General features: G+C 38.3%; 1 protein-coding gene across 2 annotated transcripts; it reads right to left on the reverse strand.

The window, feature by feature from the left end:
- Positions 1–6857: 6857 nt before the first annotated feature.
- On the reverse strand, positions 6858–20824 carry cul2 (cullin 2). 2 transcript variants are annotated; one of them, XM_026363383.1, is made up of 21 exons: positions 20676–20824; positions 19430–19568; positions 18679–18781; positions 18465–18559; positions 14305–14410; positions 14016–14098; positions 13282–13378; positions 12992–13102; positions 11953–12115; positions 11729–11853; positions 11314–11421; positions 11046–11105; positions 10832–10960; positions 10593–10679; positions 10335–10487; positions 10114–10191; positions 9942–10008; positions 9511–9713; positions 8752–8853; positions 8521–8637; positions 7211–7342 (listed from the first exon to the last, which is right to left on the reverse strand). In XM_026363383.1, exons 2-21 carry the CDS (start codon positions 19546–19548, stop codon positions 7211–7213), a joined length of 2238 nt encoding a protein of 745 aa, XP_026219168.1. In that variant the 5' UTR covers positions 19549–19568; positions 20676–20824. The 2 variants fall into 2 exon arrangements, with proteins under 2 accessions (XP_026219169.1, XP_026219168.1); XM_026363384.1 differs by lacking the exon at positions 20676–20824 and having other exon boundaries at positions 6858–7342; positions 19430–19548.
- Between the last annotated feature and the right edge of the window lie 269 nt (positions 20825–21093).

The following is a 21093-nucleotide window of genomic DNA, read 5'->3' on the forward strand; positions in this document are numbered from 1 at the left end:
ATGTGCAGGTCTGTGTCAGTGTCAGGGTGGAATAAAAAAAAGCCTTGTGAATAAGCTGTTGTTTTTTCACTCAGTCAACCCTCAACATCATATGTAGTGTACAATCTTATCAGTATTTATAATCGAAATGACAGGACTAGACACTGTGAGTCCCCTGCCCCCCCAAAAATGAGACAAAACACAATTACCACACTGAGTGGAGTACTACTGTTCTTTTTAAACACAAAGCAGTACTTCAGCAAAAGTAGCTTACAAAAGTATTGGCTAAAAGTACCCAACATAAAAGTACTCTTTACGCAGAAACGTCAGTGAAAATGACGCCTTGTTGTGTTTTTGATGCTGCAGCTGGTAACAATAGAGTTCTTTTTGACACTGTTCAGATTAGCTCATATTTTATATATTATTATTATTATTATTATTATTATTATTATTATTATTATTATTATTATTATTATTATTATTATTATTATTATTATTATTTAAAACATTTGGTATGGGAGTCCTTGGGAATCTTGTCAGATGGAGTTCTTGACTTTGGGAGTTATGGTTTGGTAAGTTTTGGATTAGTACTGCAGGTCTATTGCAGTAACACATATTCACAGTTGGATTTGATATATGTATGTGTGTAACTACCTGGGTAATTCAGCATGTTGTATATTGGACAGAGTTAATGAGCAGAACAAGTTGTAAGAGTCATACGTATGTTGTGCTGAGAACACATCAAACACAGATCTGCACTGGGAGTATGCTGAGAGCAAAGCATATTAATGTTATTTATATGTCTAAATTACAGAAATTCAGCGCAGGATGAGAAATCGGCCCAAGGCTGGATCTACAATATGACCCAGTTCACTGGTAAGAGCTGCAACCATTGTGTGGAGCTTCACTGTCTCCCTGCAGCTCTTCTCCTTTATGAATTAATGCAGTCCAAGTGAGGGAACATGAACACAACATTTGCCGTCTCTTTTCTACAGTATTTCAATGCTTGACATAAGTGGGCTTTAGAGGTTCCTGCTGACATTTTGTGACACAGTGGTACAGTGTCTAACTCAGCATCAGATGACTGAGAGTTCAAATCACATCCTACATTTTTTAGAGCTTTTAAAAGAGTTTATCAATGAACATGGCATCCCCCTCCGCCAGGATTAAAGCTCACACACCACAGATGCTTATAGTAAGTTAAGACCCAAGCCTGAAATGCAGTACTTTATATCCACTGCACATCAAGAATGCAGTGGTGAATACAAAGAGTGTGCCTAGTGGCCTGAGAAGACTTGCGTTCCAGTTATAACAAGCATTCTGTGTCTCATTGGGTGCATGTTTTGGAACAGTCTTATTGTTGACCATCATTTAGAGACATCTACATGCAGGACTGCCAAAAAGAAAAAAAGGAAAAACACTTTACCTGTGTAATTTACAGTTCAGCACAATGGGGAGGCAGAGCCAGGACCAGTGTCTATGTTGGAAATGAAAGTGTTGAAGGAGAACTTCAGAATTGTAAAAACTGCCCACAGCATGACTCCATTATGTAACAATGTGTGTCGGTAGACTGATAGGAAATTTAAATTCTTCATTCATGCATTTCCAGACTTGTTCTATGTGGAGAGAAAGGCAGCAGGGCTACAGTGGTGAACAAAACATACAGTATGTGTATCTGCATGTTCTTGTGAGGGATGGAGTCTTCATAGTAGACCTGCTCCAACATGGTCTCAGAAGTGTACATCATGATAGAGTCAACAGTGACTAACCTCACCACTGGAGAATTCAGCACCCACATGCACACTGCGACATCCACCTCCACACACTGTCATTCACTGCATCCCTGCTCTGCGTTTACAGCTTTCTAATAGCAACTGTCTTTACCTCTACTGAAGATATATTGACTGTCTTCACACTCTCTTGAGCTCATTCCACAGCATCTCTATTTGGACCACTCCAAAGAAGTCCTTCTATAGTAGATTTACAGTGGGAAGAAAAAGTATATGAACCTTTTGGAATTGTGTAGTTTTCTACATTAATTTGGCAAAAAATGTGATCTTATCTCAAACTAAGTCAAGACTATTAACAAATATAAAAAATATTTTACCTAAAATATTTAGCACAAAACAAATTCTGCTCTTTCATGACTTTATTGAGAACAACTATACAAACCTCATAGTGCTAATGGGAAAAGTATGTGAACTCTTGTAGGTGTGTAGAGCTACTTTGACTGACAAAACACTCAAAGTTTTTGAGTTTTCTCTGCACAAGAAGAATACGCTTATGTGAGCCATGGCTGGCCAAAGCAACTTTGAGAGGATCTACAATCAATAATTGACTATTTACATTTAGCTGGAAAGCATTTCAAAGCGATGTCAAAGACTTTAGAAATTCACCAGTCTACAAACTGAGACACTTTGGGACTGTGGCTACTCTACCAAGAAGTGGGCGGCCAGTCAAAATGAACCCAAGAGCAAAACAAACACTCATCAGTGAGGTCAAAAAATGACCAAGAGAGACTTCCAAAGATTTGAAGGCATCTTTAGAACTGGCTAACATCTGTGCTCATTAAAGTAGGTAAAACATTGAATAAGGAAGGTCTATGGCAGGACACCCACTCCCAGTCGCTTAACAACTGCAGTAAATCTTAGTAGACAATGTGACAAATCAGAGAGACCAACACTGAGTCATGGCAACTTGACTTCCTTCTTGTTAGGTTGAAACATGTCACTATCCTCATCTCATCCAAGTAGCTTCCTCAGTCTGAAGATAGCTGGTTGGAGCCCACAAATCTATACTCCAGGTTGATTTCACTCCACCCCTGGCCTGAATAGGCTCGTTAGGTAAAACAATGGAAGGGGGAGGATGTGAAGGATGTGATAGTCACACCTCTGCTTAGCCCTCTTATCTTATAAGCAGAGGTGTGACTATCACATCCTTCAACCCATTGAGAAGGAAGTCCAGTTGTCATGACTCCACTTCCAGATAACTTCACCTGGACGACCAACATTGCTCAAAAAATAAAAGGAACACTGAAACAACACATCCTAGATCTCAATGAATGAAATCTTCCAGTTGAAAATCTTTATTCATTACACAGTGGAACGTGATGAGAACAAAATAACATAAGAATAATCAATGGAAATCTAAATGATTATCTCATGGAAATCAGATCACAGGTTGATCTAACTTTTGTGGAAATTCAATATAATATGAGGCGATGTAGTGTGTGTGTGTGTGTGTGTGTGTGTGTGGCCTACACATGCCTGTATGCACTCCCTATAACGTTTGGGCATGCTTTTGACAAGATGACAGATGTTCTCCTGAGGAATCTCCTCCCAGATGTGACATCCTGGATGAGCTGCAGTATCTGAGCAACATCTGTTGGTGCAAACACAGCCTCATTCTACCTGAAGTGCAAAAGTGACCAAAAATAAGCCAGAAAGGATGAGTACAGGGAAATGGTCTGTGACCACCACCTGCAGAGTCTTTTTATTTGTACAACAGGTTGATATCCCATAAGTGTGATAGATCTGGACTTACATTGGAAAGATTATGTGTTCTGTTTATTTTATTGAGCAGTGTATTTCATATATGACATCATACATTTAGGATTAATAGCTCAGGGCAATCTGACTAACTCTGACTAGTGTATCAGAACATGAAAACATATTAAGACTTTAAGCTGATAAACATCAAAACAGAACTGTCCGTGGCTTTTATTGCAACACGTTGTAACTGATAAACCTAAATAACTCTAAACTAAACTAGCCACCAGTTGGACGATGCTTTAATATTTCACACTCAATGCATCATTTCACAAAGTGGTGTCTTCTTATGAGGAAGAGAACTCCACTGCTTCTCTACAGTGTTCACAGCTGACAGGCTCCCTCTGCAGGATGCAAACAGTACTGCATCCTGTCTTGTCTTCTAGCCAAGACTCTTCTTTTCTTTAGATTAAGCTGAGATTATATATATATATATATATATATATATATATATATATATATATATATAATCTCTCTTTATATATCTATAATTGCTGCGTTGTGTGGACTGGACCCACTGTACAGTATGCTCTAAGCACTGGCAACAATGTTAGACTCAGCACACTGATTTAATGAATCAGGAATTGCTGCAGCCACTGCGCTGCATATAATGTCTGTCTCGCAATTTACCCTGAAAGCTTCATATGTTCTCTGCACAGACGGTCCAATGTGAGGTTTGTCAATCACAGATGACATCTTTAGAACTTTAGGCCCATGCACAATATACCTTACTCTAAATATCTGATTATTAATCTGATTCTGCAGGTATGCTTCGCCTGGAACTATAGATCTCCAGAATCCAGTTCATCTGCCCAATGTTCTTGCTGCTTGTTGTGGTCTTATTGCCTGCTGTTCTTTTTTCTCTTCTCTTTCCACTCACCCCAACCGGTTGAGGCTGATGGCCGCCCACTATGAGCCTGGTTCTGCTGGAGGTTTCTTCCTCTAAAGGGAGTTTTTCCTCTCCACTGTTGCCTAAAGCTTGCTGAAATTGGATTGTTTGGTTTTCTATATAATGTTTTGTATAATTATTCTCTGTAAGGTCTTAAACCTTACACTGTAAAGTGCCTTAAGATAACTTTTGTTGTGATTTGGCGCTATACAAATAAAACTGAATTGAATTGAATTGAATTGAATTGAATTGAATTGAATTGAATTGAATTGAAACTTTTTCAAATTTGGTACATACCTTAATTAGACCACCCCAAATTTAATGGTACCCATTCTATAATACTCCTTAACACTGTCCTGTAAATTGCTGTTGAAAATGTCTAGATGGGGTTGTAGGAAATTCAGTAGCATAACTCCTCAAAACAATTGACCAGCCAAACCAAACTTTGTGTGTTGTTCTGGATTACTAATCTAATTATCCCTGTAGAATGTCGCCCCAGGAATTATGTATTTGAAATCTCCTACAGTTATACCATCTGCTGACATGCTAGACATACTAAAAATCACAGCTGTTACGCCACCATGTGGCTAATTATGAAACAGTAAATATTGAACTTATGGTTAAGGTTAGGAAATAGAAACAAGTCACTGTCAGTGAGTAAGTGCACATACAAAGAACCATACTGAAAAGCCTGATACCATACTGCCACCTGCTGGAGAGTTTAGAAAAACGTAAAATTGCCAGTAGTATAAGGAGCTAAGACAACAACAACTTCAGGAAATACACATTCTAGTTTGGATTTGATTACCTGCTTTTCTGCTGATGTTAAGACACTATACAAAATAGTAATATCTTTGTCAAACTAAAAGGAGGCACTTCTCTAATGTTTAAATAAGGCTGTCCTGTCTCCCCATTTCTATTTCCATTGGTCACTCATAATCTTGTTTATCACATTAAATCAATAGCTGTTAAAAAGTCTCTCCATCATTAACAGGGAACTGGTTATAACCTACTCAGAATAAGTCCATAAACAAACTCTGTTTCAAAGAGATTTCACCACGGTTTCACAATGGAATAGTCTGGGGATGATTTGCTGGCAGTTCTGGCTTTTACATAATTGCTATCAGAGAATTTACAAAGTTCAAACTCATTCTTAGAGTTTACCTAGTTAAAACAAACTTTCAGAACTGTTTTTGAAATCCGACTGTACTTTTTGCTCTAACCCTCTTCAGACTGCTGCATCGCCGATTTCTGAAAACACTTTGGACTGACTTTTGCACCTATGTGAACAATGGTTGCCTAGAAACTGCGAACTTTCCATCTCAGGTATTTACTCATTTTGCAGGCTTAATTTCAAGTTTATAAATGTAAATTCACTGGCAAAAACTCTTTTTAGTCTTTTCAAAAGAGGTCAAATTGTACAGCTCCTCAATCTATTTTTCTACAAACAAAGAAAAGAGTGAGTTAAGAAGTGCACTTTATATAAAGGTTTTGTAGGAATTGTTTAAGTCTTTTTTCCCAGTGTTGTTTTGTCTTGTCATGTCTTTAGTCATGTACAATTGTTCTGTACATTTTTTTTTTATTTTATATATTGCTGAGCAGTTTGCGAAGGTCATGCTGTCGATCAGTTAATTCTCCTGATTGTAGTGTAACTTGGACTATTAATGTGATAAAACTAAAGTTGACTCAGACTCAGATGTAGTGGAGTAAAAGCACAATAGCTGCCTTTGGAATGCAGTGAAGTTGAAGTAGCAAATAGAAATACCTCGAAACCAGGGACATGCAAAGATTTTCTCACAGTACGCGGCTCACATTTTAAAAAGGCTATGTGTCAGTATGGAGCTATTTTTAAATATTACACTCCTTTACAATTGATATATACACGTGCTATAAAAAGCGAAGTGATTTGAGCCCCAAAGTCTCCCCTTCTGCACGTTCCTGCTTAAAGATTGAGATTTCTGGCAGGGTTTTGTTCCCGTTGCATCTTAGTGTTATTGACTAAGTTTTAGTTAACATACTGCTTTTCCATTTTAACAGCAAATCAGTCTGGTGGACTGAATGGTAGAATGAACCCGTACCTGTGAGAGCTGCCATACTATTGTGTAATTCTAGTGTCAGAACACAATCGTTGACAAACACCAGAAATGAGTCAAATATGGATACACATGACAAATGTTTACATAAAAGCTTTCAGTGTTTTTATTTATTTATTTATTGACAAGCAGCAGGATCATGTTTGTCACCTCATTTTTTACAATTGAAAGTAGATACAATAGTCAGTATACCAGTTTTATTACAATAGTTTTTCCTAACTTCAGTACATTTAACAAAGAAAGAAAAAGAAACACACAACTGCAAACGTGAGAAAAGAAAGCATGTTTTTAATATGTAGCCTCCAATGTGTTGTTGATGTCACAACTAACTCTTTTGGCAGTTTTTTCTTTTTTTTGTCTCTTCTTTTCGGTGGACTAATATATTTATCATCTCTTTCCTCTTCAACGCCTAGAGGCATTTTCTTTTTGTCGCTTGACGCACAAGTGCGTGGCACTGGTGATGTTGTAAACAGCTTAAAATCAGAAGGTGGTTGGGGTGGGTGGTGAAGTCAGCTGGCCGTCCTAATGTGATACATTAAGCTTAAAGACGGAGGCACCAGTCCTGCTTTACGTCACAGCAGACAGGATCACAGCAGACTGTGACAGTTCGAAACCTAAATGGATGAATGAGTTTGTTGTGTTGTTTATGTATGTGTGGGTCAGTCACACAGGCCAGTGTTGGTGTGGCTCTGCTCCTCAGTCTACGCCACGTAGCTATACTCGTCCGCCGAGGACTGGCTTCGCTCAATGTACTGCTTGTCGATAAGCACTTCGATGCACTTCTTGATCATGCTGATACTGGGGTTGAATCTGGCTTTGGACTGATTGATGACCTGCACGGAAAAAAAACAATGCAGAACTGGTAGTCTTATGTTGCAAACAGGTAAAAGGATACTGACATGCAGACTCAATGCTGCAGAAAACTATGATAATTGTGATCCATAACAGGAGAATCTGTATACACTCTGTGTAGCTGTTGAGATGTCAGTTTCACTGCCAACATGCTCCAGAGCATGTTGGCAGTGGCCTAACCACTATTTTTTCACTAACACACTACTAACGTACAACACTTCTTTTACATAGTGCCATCCTCGGATGACACTACCCAGACTTGAACTTAACAACAAACCATACTAATTCATTCTATGCTTATGCAATACTTACAATAAAGATAATACGTTGGTGCAATGGTAATGTGCATCATTTACAAAGCTGATATACCGTACATGCTGACCTATCGAAAGCCAAAAAGGTTAGAATTTATCTCCTTTTTTCTGTCATTTGGTGTTTATTTTACTGTCACCAGCCACTGTTCATAAAACGCTGACACAAATGTCAAATGTTTATGAACACAGCCCAATGAGCCACCACACGTGTCCCGACAGCAGACACGGAATGGTCCACAACAAAGTTAAGTTGTTTCTATGTAGCTTAAATGCATCAGTGAAGTGAGGTAGACAGCTACTCTTACACTACAAGCTAACCGTAAGAAATATCAATACACTTGGGTATTGCAATACTATATTTTGTAATATTCTCAAAAACACAGTTTCGATTTTAAACTAACTGCAGCAGACACCGGTTCTTTTGACGTAATGCTCGGAAAAATACAAATCTGACTGCATAAACTTTTTAAAATCAGATTTGATGGCTCTTTCTTTTTATTGCCCTGCTTAAACTATTAAAAGGTATCACAGTATATTAAATCGTAACCTATGTATCATGACACATATTTTATCAGTAGATTTCTGCCAATACACAGCTGTATAACGGGATAATGTGGTGATGCTGATTTGAACTGCTTCTGTGCACATGCCTAAACCAGACTGGGCATAGCTGAGATATGCTAAATTTACAGTTTGATCTTCTGATAGCATGTTACCTTGTACCTCTATCACAAGTGAACATTTGTTATGGTGAGAGTACAATCTACTTCACACAAAAGCTTGCTGTTTAAATAGCAGTTACTGTTTACACACAAAAGTTGTAGTATCAGAGGACATGCACCCACCTCCTGGATGAGGGCATTGTGTCGAAGCACCTTGCGGGCCTTCATAATTCTCACTATAGCAGCTTGTAAATACATTTTGCGGTCCTCGTCTACAGCGCTCCTCGTTTGCTCCATTTCCTAAACATCAGACAGACGTAACAGGTTTTTAAATATCAGCGTACCTGACAAACCACAGTGTAAATTTTTAGTTTGTGAAAAGGACTGAGAAGGATGGGTAACCACTTTTCTGACCTGTGGCGTGTCTTTCTGCATTGATGTTGTGATCTTGAACTTGGTCCTTTTACTGGTGAAACTCATATTTAGTGAAAATGTGGATTCAGCTTCGATTTCTTCCTGTGAGCAGAAGTGATAAGTGATGAGACACATCATTCAAATAATCATCATAGCTTTATTTCATGTCTTAAGGTTATCGCAGTAGCCTGTGGGCTGTGGCTTAGTAAAGGCCCATTCATACTTTCTATATCTATGTGTTTGATATGTAATGGAAATTCCATTACCACCTAAGTCTGATCTGATCTTAGTATGTGTAATCTGTCCACAGTGCCAGAGCACTGACTGTGCATGTGCCAGAAAAGTAAACTAGCAGATTGTTTCATATGTGTGTATAAAATGTTTATTTTAGCGTTGACAGCAGTTCCACATACTGTTATTTTCTTTTTACTTTTCTATGTTGCATTTTGATATCAGCCAAATACACCATAGAAACCAAAGCCCATCTTCTCACCGGTGCTGTGTGGAACATGTCTGTATGCATACCCAGCTATGAACAGAAGCACATGCACATCTGCAAGTGTGGATGTGTCAGTGGGATGACGGAAAGTATGAACTTTTTTTTTGTTGTTTTTGGCAGCACTGGCAGATTTTGCCAAGGACCTGACAAGTTATTTGGTACAAATAAACACTAAGTTCTACCGATTACCAATGGCAAAGCATCATGCCAAAACAATGTCTTTTCACTTGCTGGTGTGGTTCAACTTTCACGTGTCGCACCTTTTGCGAGTCATGGTTGAGCATCTTGACATCCAGCAGGGACTTGATGGTCTTCTGCAGCTCCTTCTCGTTCATCTGGGTGCCATCCTGCAGCTCCTTGTAGGTCACTGTCTGGCTGTTGTTGAAGGCAAGCAGCACGGCCATCTGGTAGGTAGTCACCATGGCAACATACGGCTTGGACAGGTAGTTCATTTTCACCTCCCCTAATGGTGACAAACACAGATGTATGGTGGTACGTGTAGCTTAGCATTTGTGTCTTCTTTCCATTGATCAAACTATAGATTAAAATGCCATTTTTCTGGTTTTCTGACAATGGTTATTTTGGTGCAATAGGTCTAGTTATACTCACAGTTTCAAACACTGGCTAAATTAGATGTATTTTTACAGTCAACTTTTATGCAACTTATCTTCCATTTGCCTGCTTGTGTTACCTGTGCAGAGATAGTGTAGCCAGGTCAACTTCCTCCCACTGAAGTGCTGATTATAGAACAACTCAAACTGTAAACAGCAAGTGAACACAGAAGTGATTTCAAAATGTGCTTCTTTAACTAATATAAATATAGACAACATCTGATACAACAGGCCCAATAACCACAAACTCACCATCTGCACACTCTTTTCTAGCTCTTGAGGGATGGCGAACGTTGAGGAGGGGACATGGGTGAGAGGCCAGGCTCCAGCCTGCAATCACATATACAGTGGTAGAACAAAAACATGTGAACCTTTTGGAATTTCATGGTTTTCTGCAATAGTGTGTCATAAAATGTGATCTGATCTTCATCTAATAGTGATAGTGAAAAAGTATTTGTGTGAACCCTCCTCACCTGTAATACGTATATTTGGAAGCTGATGCCGAGATCCACCACCGTCTCCTGTGTCTTGATGAAATTGTTAAACTTGTTGTTGAGGTCTGCACTCACACTCATGTCTGTATACATTCTGTGGAGTTTGCTAGTGAACTCATAGCCACAAGCTTGCTGCAGGACGAAAACCAAGAATAAGCAGTGTAAAGAACGCTGGTTCCACCTCTAACCTACATTTCAGACTGTACAGACAAAGTCAGACGTAAAACAAGTCTTTACCTTTAGTTTGTTGATCATGGCTTCTTCCGAGTCCATTGACAATGATAAACCATGTATTAACCTTTTTGCTAGCATTCTGGCATAAAACTGGAAGTCAAAGGAGACAAGACAAACAAAAAGAACTGATTTGTGATAGACACAAAGTGGATTCCACATGTGAAATATTTTAAGCTCAAAACCTGAGAAAATTAGACATTTTTTGAGAGAAACAAGTGAAGTGTGTTTTTATCTCCTTTCACCTTTTGAAAGATGTCCTTGTCATCTATGTACTTGAACACTGTGATGAAACTGGTCAGTTTGTCCTCCACCTCATTCTCCGTCATTCCCTTCGCAGATTTCTTTAGCAGATTGTCACAGTATTTTGCCAGCTAAACACCAGGAAGTAAGATGAGCAGGTCATAGTACTGCAAATAATGTGGTACCTGTACTCTGTGTGTGTGTGTGCGCACTCACAAGTTCAGGGGCTTTACAGATGGACTTTGGCTCCCTAAAGTTCACCACAGATGTCAAAGCCTGAGAAAAAAAAATATTTAATTAATTTCACTGTAAAAATGAATACAAAAATGTAGCTAATTTGACTTTTAACACACTTAAGACTGTAGTTTTCCCAAGTAAAGACAAGATACTGACAGAACAACCTCAGCTTTGACATTTAGTGACAGTTATGAGTATGTTGTTCAGTAAAGCAAAGCAAACCTCTCGACAGTTTGGGGTTGAATACCTTATCGAGTGCACTCATGAAGTGCTGATCTCCATTTAGAACTGTGTTAATGAGCTGAACAAATTTACTGTGAACCTCCAACACTGACTCCACAAACAGGGTTGGCATCTAGAAGAGACAGATGAAGGGCATAGCTCTGCATTAGCAGTGGAAAAATGACTAAAAAGCACAGCAAATAGAGTCAAAATACTAAAACCCAATGTTATGTTAAAGTCTGAGTGAAATCACAGTTTTACTAGTATATTTTATAATATCAAATGTAGCTGTAAAATGAAGCTTCAAGCAAACATTGATAAGGGTCATGTGAATAACAGGTATTTCAAGGTTTGATGGTTGTGGAAATGCACTTGCAGTTGAAAAATCCACAATATGCATAAGTATGGGTATGCACACACACACACACTGTACTACTGACATTTTCCTGAGAGAGGTTACTGGTGCCTCGAATGCCCTCATTGTGGATGTGAACCTGCAGCTCCTGGATCATGTGAGGCAGCCCGTTGGACACAGCCCGCAGCAGCGTGTACATGTTGGCCATGTCTGAACAAATCAACACCACAGGACATGGTTTGAGCTCAGATTCTCCACAGCAGTGCCTCTTGCAAAACAGATCAATGCATAAGAACACATTTGACTGACCATCTCTTTTCTCCTGCCGAATGATGCTCTGGCACTCCCCATGCAGGAACTGCAGGTGGTCTGCCACCATCCTCTGCTGGCATTCGTGGATTACTTTGGCGTAGGAGCTGGGGTGCAGGTACTTTCGGCATCGCACTTCTTCATCTTTCAACCGCGCCAAAACCTGGAGAAAGTTACCAAAACACACAATCACATGCACACATCACATTATACTGAACCACAACAGACTGTTACACCCCTACTAACTGTCAATATTAAACTCAATGTATAGATTTCTTTTGGCAGGCAGTTGACATGTTGCCAATTGTCATTTATCATCAACTTATAATCATATTTGAAATTTGCTAATTATTATTAAAACTAATATTATATGACCAAACAGATGACCGCAACCAATTTCACAAAGTAGTCAGATTACACAGTTCTTCAAACTGAAGGTTTTCTGAGCCAGAATCCAAACTGAGTGGTATGGGAAATGGCCTAGAGTGTCTTATAAACATTGGCAAGATAGACAAGTAAACCATAACTGTATTTTCTTTGTTTATTGCTCCCCTTAAATTATATTAACCACATTATTATCTTAGTTGTTGTAACATGTTATATTCACTTTTTCATAGCCTTCACTACAACCTGTTCCAAAAAAGACAACAAAAAAGGACCACAGCTGAAAATGCACTGTAAGTTTAAATTCTGCAATAACGCATCATGTTTGCTTATCCAACTAAAAGTGTTGAGTTAATTTTGAGTTTCATTTGTTTCTGTTTTCAGGGGCAACTTGAAAACGAGGGGTAGGGTTGCAAGATACAAAATGGGACTGGGCCAAATACAAAAAAAAAGGAAAAAATTCAAAAAATTTTTAAGCAATTTTTTAATAAGCAGAATGAAACATCATGACTGAGAATATGTTTGCCAGTTTCTCTCATTTTCAAATGTCTTACTTCCAGTTTTCCAGTCTTAGCCAACTTTGTTCAACCTTCCAAATGTTTCAAGAAGAGCATCTTAACAATATTCACATACTTGTATCTCTCCATCCACCTACCTTCTCCATATACTGTGAACAGTTAGATTCTTGCAGCAGATTGGAGGCTTCCTGTTTGTAATACTCTCCTGTTTTTATCAGAAATGGCCCTTCGAAGATTTCCTGATAAAACTGCAGGAAGAGGACGTGGAACACAGGTACAGGATTTAGGACACAAGGATATACACTGGGCTTTATGAACATCTATTATACATCTTGTGAGTAATAAAAAAAAATCTGTATTTGTGGTTTTGGGTATTGAACTCACTGCTATTCAACACTCCATATCATAAAACAAATAAATATCTTACCTTTAATGGAAATTTCTTCTTGTACTGTTCAACATGAACAAAGGAGTTGATGACCCCATGGATTACCTTCTGGTTGGGGTTCTCACCACAACGATCACTGAAGGACATTGAGATGCTGTCAGGTGCAATTCTTTTACATAGTGGGCAATAGCTACCTTTATTAGCCTGGTGGGAGCAGGGCAAATAACCTACAGATGCTTCATAAAGTTTTCAGACCTGTCTCTCTTTTGTACATTAATTTATGTGGTGGATTTAATTCCAAACCGAATAAAATGCCATTTCACCAATGAGAATAAAGACCCAATGTCTACTGGCAAAGTAAAAACAAAGTGTTTTTAGAATTTATTAAAAATCAAAAACTGAAATATCTAATTTACAATAGTATTAACCTTTAAGTTTCAGGACTTTGTTGAAACCCCTCTCACTACAGTTTGAGCTTTCTTGATCAAGTCCCTACAAGCTTCTTACATGATCTGTGGGGTTTAAATCTGGCCTTTGGTTGGGCCACTTAAAGATAAAATGTGAAAGACTTAGATTTAGCTGTGTCTAATTTTGAGATAGCCAAAGATTTACGAAGTTCTGTTAAAGTGACTACTGGGTTCTTTAATTTCAAACAGGATGCTCATGATGACTAGCTGGAGAGTCACATGAAAGGGTCTGAATAAAAATATTAATAAGGACTTCCACATAAGGAGATTGGATTTCTTATTGCTCAGCTCATATGAGAAACATACTTTTTGATTTCATTCAGCAACATCCGGATCAGGACACCCTGAAGGGGTTCAATCATTAGCTTCCTCCACATATCAAGCGCCAACTGCAACAAATAAAAAGACAACATATCACAACAGTGCAGATAATCCTCTAGTAGATCATTATAGTTGAGCGGTGTTAGTAGACACACTGCTCTGGATACTGCAGAATCTGACCACTAATCTCTTTATCATCTCCTCACTTTATCTAACAGCCTTAGTGAACCTGGAAATGTTTATATGCAGGGGAAATATTTATACCAGCCAGTACCTCTCCAATTTCCATGAGTGGTTCATTCATGTCGACTCCCCCATAGCCATACTGTAGGTCTGCTTCTGTTAGCTTGTTCTTCTTGATGAACTGAGTGTTGAGATACCTGAACAGAGTAGGAAGTCTAGTGTGTTAGAAGAAACTGTTATATCACATTAGCTGTGAGGGGGGCCACCAGTTACAAAGTGAGTTCATTCTCTCTTTAACTCAGGCTATGTAACATAGGCATGCTTTGGTAACCATCACGGTCTCTCACTGTGTAGCTATTTAGTATCAAGTTAGCAAAAAGAAGCAAAGACAGTCCAGGATTTCTGAGTCAGGTATGATATAGGTATATGTTTTACATTTTTAAGAAAGAAGTGTCACAAACAATAATACCATGACACTCAAGTGTATTGAGATTTTCCTGCTATTACTAAACTAATTTATTTGTACAATTAAATAGCCTATGGTCTGCATAGGTTAACACATTACAATTATTCAGATACTATTAACAGAATCAATAATTATGTATCCCTTCTAAACAATGCATTCATAACTAACATTGAAACACAGAGTTTGCTATATACTGCCCAAAAAACGAAGGGAACACTTAATAATCACAGTGTCACACCAAGTCAGTTAGACTTCATGGGTATCAATCCGTGCATTTGGGAAGCATGTGCGTTTGTGAATTAGTTTCACCTGCAAATGAAGGCGACAACAGATGCAATGGAGAGGCAAAAACAAAAAACACTAAAATAGGAAATGGTTTTACATGTGGTGGCCACAGACAAATATTCTCTTCTTATCTGACTAATTCTTCTCTAGTTTTGTGTTTTCCTAGTGTGTACTCCAAGGCAGCACACTAGCAGTCAGAAGGTTTGCCGTGTCTCCCTGCACACTCTTAAAAGCATGGTGGAGATACAGAAGACTAGCCAATACAGTTGAAGAGCAGGACAGGGCTGTAAAAGGGAAACAGTCAGCAGCAGGACTGATGTCTGCTGCTTTGTGCAGGGAGGAACAGGAGGAGCACTGTGAGAGCCCTACAGAATAACTCCAGCAGTAGTAGTCTGCTGGAGTGTGTGCATGTTTTTCTTCTGACCACACTGTCAGTAACAGAGTCCATGACGTCAGCATGAGGACCTGATGTCCTCCAGCACAAACTGTGCTCACAGCTCAGGGTCATGTAGCTTGACTGGCAACACCAGAAATGGCATGTCTGCCACTGGTGGCCTGTTCTCTTTACAGATGAGAGCAGGTTTACAGACTTACAAGAGTCTGGAGATGCAATTACCTGTAACATCACTGAGCATGACCAATTTGGTGGTGGGTCAGTGATAATGAGGAGGCGTATCCTTAGAGGGCCACATCATAGCCAATAGTACCTTTACTGCTGTGAGGTACTTGTATGAAATCCTAAGAGTGACTGCAGTGGGCTCTGAGTTCCCCATGGTCCAGGACAGTACCTGGCCTCACATAGCTAGAGGGTGTACGTAGTTCCTGGATGATGAACAACTTTCAGTTTCATTCCCCTGACCTAACTCCAACTTGGTACCTTGGTATGAGACATTATGACAGACAGTGAGTGACTATTAGGGTTACGAACAGACAGGCACATGGGGCCATACACACTTCTGAATCATATTATGAGCTATTGTAATTAAATTCATGCAACTTGTATGGATTGATGATTTTCATTTCCAATGAATGTTCTTATGTGATTTTTTCAGAACAAATTATACAGTGTATATTAGTAAACATTTACTTCTAACTAATTAGTTAATCAAAAGCCAATGTATGATTTCCGTGTTCCCTTAATTATTTTGAGCAGTGTATTGACAGTGATGCAAATCATCTTGTGCTACATAAAAAACTGCTGAACTAAAATCACTGACAATTGAACAACCCAAATCTGCAGCTCTCTGGAGCAATTGTTTTGGTTTTACAGCCCACACGTTTACTGGGTGGTTGTGTATCACTGCTCTCATTAACCCCCTGTAGGCAGTTCCAGTTTCTGTGTTTAAATACGTCTGGTATGTTTTAACTTGTCTCCAGGGTTTCTGTAAATTTCGACAAGTCAAATTAGATTTTCAAGAACCTTGTTAGACCACTTTCAGTGCAATTTAAGACTTATTTTAGGGCAACACAGGAAAAAGTGCATTAAGAATACAAAAACTAATTACAGCGGAGTATATTTTTTTATGTGTTGAATATGAATACACCTTTAGCTTTGATTTTAGCATGCATTAGCCGTGAAAATGTTTATAAAACATGTATTCACACATTAAAAGGCTGCTGCGTTTGGTCCAATTGTTAAAGTTCCTGATTCAGAAGAAAAAGTTGATCTGATTGATTTACTGACATGAAAAAAATAAAGCTTTGTAAGGGATATTCTACAACTGATGTTGGACAAGTTGAGAAGACATCTCACTCCACTCTGATTATTTTTACTAGTGTTTTGTGAGAGCACACACGTACAGCAGAAAAAAAACTTTTTTGGCCATGCATCAATTTAGGTCAGTATTTTAACATTATTAACAACTGTTTCTGTTCTGATCTGATCTGCTGACAATAACAGGGTGACTGAACTCCAGCTAAAAATGGCAGGCTGCTAGCTAGAGGTCTTAGCACCCCTGCGATAAGATGAGAAACAGAAGCACCCGAACAAGTCACAATTTGCAAAAAAGCTCTAATAGTGCCATGATGTTTGCTCACACGTCAACATATTAACACAGGTGAATATGACACACATTACTACTGATTGTAGCAGGCACTCTTCTCATCTTTGGATGAGAAGTTGCCTCTACATATTCCCCTGAAAGGCACTGCTATAAGTGATGACACTCTGCACAACTAAATTTAAGAGCCATTAGATAATATCAACTTCACTTTAAAATAATCAGCCTAACTGAAACATTACTTGTAATGTTTGAGCCCTGGTGAAGAAGAGTAAGAAGAAGTAAGGAGTAAGTTACCAGCAGGACAAATACAGCACTATTAACTATAGCTAGTATTCAGCACTGCTAACCATGACATCTGGAGAGCGTAACTGTGACTGACAGTGTAAACAGTGTTGTGATTCAGTTGGCACAGCTCAACTTCTAACAATGGATACAAACACACACACACAAATACACATATACAGATCTATTTAGGACAATATGCAAGCCTGTTCTATATTAAGAACTGAACTTTACTATGTCACTACTAAAGCCAGGAGTCTTGCTTTCTCTCTCGCTCATGCTGACATAATAAATTACAAAGGCATATGCATGCAAAGGTAGTCTGGTGGGAAGTACACATAAAAATAGATCTGAAAGCTCTCCAAAGGAGTATTGATTAAAAGTGAATCAGGGCACATCACTTCACAGTGCAAGAAGACATTGCTTTGAATGACTTGTAAGCTAATATTTTTAAATTAACTGATAGACTACACTACTAAACTACAGAAAAAGATTTCAGGTTGTGACAGAAATAAAATTCTGTCAGAAACTAATGACCATGAAACACCTGACCCAGAATACTACATGAATCTGACTTTATTACAGAGGTTACCTTCTTCCCCTCACATCTTCTATTAAAAAGTTGTACATTAAAAAGTTTGTGATCAAACTGAGATTATGTGTGATCAAATAATTAGAAATAATAATGTAAGGTTCTTCTTTATTTTCTTTGTGAAAATGGCAAATGGAAAAAAAAGACCACACTGAGTCAAGGTTCCTTAGGAAAAAACACTGCCCCATGCGTGGGCTAGCCCCATGGGAGGCTCTGTCAAAACAACATCCCACTGTGTTTAAAACAAACTTAATAAAGTTTTCAATTTTATCTCAGTCCAATATGATGCCATCCTCTAAGGTGCTGCACTGACCAGCGGTTACAAGCATGTGTACATTAAAGGTGGATTACATTGTTATGTTAATAATGGTAATAATAATAATGGAGTCTATGAATTTTACAAACCACTCTACTGTGCCTTGACATTTTTTAAATTTTTAAATATTGCATTTCATTGTCTCACCACAACATAAACAACACACATACATCAATGCAGTTTTTTGTGTTGTTGTAACCTAAGGCATATGGCCTAGATTTGTGGATCAGTCTAATGACTCACTGACATCAAATACTACATTGGTATACTTAGAGGAAATCATAGACATTAATGGCAACAGTGTTACCTGTACAAGCAGTCTATGTAGTCAGCTCCTTTGCTGTACTCATCCCAGTATCTGTGGTACATCACTAAAACCTTCTCCTCTGAGTCAAGGACTTTCTAAAATGCACAAAAAAATACATGAGTTACAGAAATGCAGATATAAGGCAGGAATAGAAGTAAATATGCTCAACATGTTATTCTTTGCCAAGAGCTGGAGAGCTTGTAAGAGGGCTTACCTTGTACAACTGCCGAACATGATTCTCAAGAAACACCTTGGTCTCTGTGTATAATCTTTCACCCAAAGGCTCTGGGTATGCAACACATAGGGCATAAATATCACTGGTGCCAAAATTAAGGATAAATAACAGGGATGAACATTATAAATATATACACAATTTATAAAGAGGTAATGTGCACATAAAACTAGAGCAGCATTTTTTAAATTAGTGATTGCCAACAAAGAAATTACTGGGGTTAATGCTTAATGCTCTGCACTTTTTTTTGCATTTTCTGCAAAAGTATTTTATTTTTATGTATTTGCTAAATGTATATATTATCTTAGTTATCTATCAGACTTATATAGCGCTTTTCTACCTAACTGGTACACACTGATGGCAGATTCTATGCAGCTGATCTGACTCACTGGGGGCAATTTGGGGTTCAGTATCTTGCCCAAGGACACTTCGGCATGTGTCAGGACAGTCGGGAATTGAACCACCAATCCTATGATTGGCAGACAACTGCTCTACCTATTGAGCCACTGCTACCCCCATAGCTTCTGCTTGAACAAACACCTTACCTCGATAAGATATATATTCAATAAGTATCTGATAAGTGCAGTCAAATACATTACGCTTCATGTGAGCAGGCAACTGATTAACTGTAATGAGCAGTTGTGCGACTTCCTGTCCAAAACCCGGAACTGAAACTTAACAAATGTGATGTTGCAAGTAAAATTTCAATATGGAGAAATTAGTCTCAGGATACGAGAAGCGGTCATTCCATGTAGCTCTCTCCACATAATCAAGCATCACAACAGCCTTGATTGTCGTCAGTAGCTTGTTCCATGTCTCGTCAAAATCCACCACCCGTGGCTTTAAGGACATGATACAGTTTCTCTTTCAACCTGATAAGGGAAATAAGGAAGATGTGAAAAAGGAAAAAAAAAAAAGTTCTTGCTATCAGATTCTTCATTATTTGTCATTATATATTCTTCCACCTGCCCATTCTGAAGTTGGACTGTTTCAGGTACATATAATACACCCTAAGTGAAAACACTACATTTAAGTCGAAGTAGAAGTAGGAACACAAAGGAGAGACACCTTGGCAAAGAAAAAAATAAACATAATGGCAGAAAATATTCAAGCCATTTGTATGTAGGCTATGACATCAAAAATATAGAAATTTCAAAAGATTAAATCATTTTTGATGTCTCCAAAATAACACTTTTAACAAGTTTTAAAAGGATTTGAATAGTATTTATCAAGCTTAACTACACTGGACAGCTGTCAGGATGTAGGGCAAAGTTAACGTGGACATCACCAGAAATTAGTCTAATGATAAATCTTCTGTTTCATAACTGCTCACATTAGTATGGTATCAACAGATGAGATAAGCGCTGTGCACACATCCATAGAGGTAATATGAACGTCCATCAGAAGTGAACACATTGGTATCAAGTATCAACACTATGTACTTTACCGGGCAAACTTGATATCTTGCTCACAATAATCATAGATTACCTCTACATAGGAGAAGCTAGGCCCTGTATTGTTTCTCGTCATTCATACCAGTTGATTTCACGTCAGAGAAAGCACTGCAACGTATATATTATTGCTAAATACACTGTTGCTAGCTACTTAACATATGCCTAAATTCGATTTAAAAATGTGTTTAAGTTAGTATATAAACAACCATTTTGAAGTCAAGTTGGGACAGCTAAGTTAAGGGCACTAGCTTGCGGAATGCGAATCCCAAAATAGGATGGCTAGCTGAAAAGCTAACTAGCTTCCAGCTAGCATGCTACTTCTTCCTGCTCGAGCTTGAACAGTTCTAGGCATCAGCTAGCAGCTAGTAAGCTAGCAGGAGCTAACGATAGCTCCGCTATCGCTAGCAAATGGTCATCATGTTTGCAATCTCCCAACATTTACACTGACAGCTCGGGAAAAGATGGTGCTGTTGTTAAATGAAACAGGTTACTGATGTCAAGCGTGAACGTTTGAATAATACGTACCTCTGTATAGTAATTACTTGTTATAAAACAGAAGTTTCTCCGCTGTCACAGGCTTGATTTGTCTCACAGGGCTTTCCTACCTCTTGGATAATACCAATCAATTAGGGGTGTAATAGAAACAAGAGTAAATTACTCTGAAAGTTTTTTGATTTTTGCCTCCTTAAGGTGTTTTTTAAACATTTTTTATTTTAAAATGCTCCGCTATACTTGTCGATATATGATACATGTCGATTAGATAAAGACCAAGCAAGCCAAATCTCACGACACCCGTATATTAATGGTATCGCCTAAACTACGGAAACTCGTAGGACTTAGGCGTAAGACTGCACAACCATCCACCCTGTGTGGGTTAATGTTACAATATTTTGACTAGCTTATTTCCGCAGCTAAAAATATATACCTCGTATAAATTTATAGT

This window comes from Anabas testudineus, chromosome 2 (genome assembly GCF_900324465.2).
Source record: "Anabas testudineus chromosome 2, fAnaTes1.2, whole genome shotgun sequence".
NCBI lineage: Eukaryota > Metazoa > Chordata > Actinopteri > Anabantiformes > Anabantidae > Anabas > Anabas testudineus.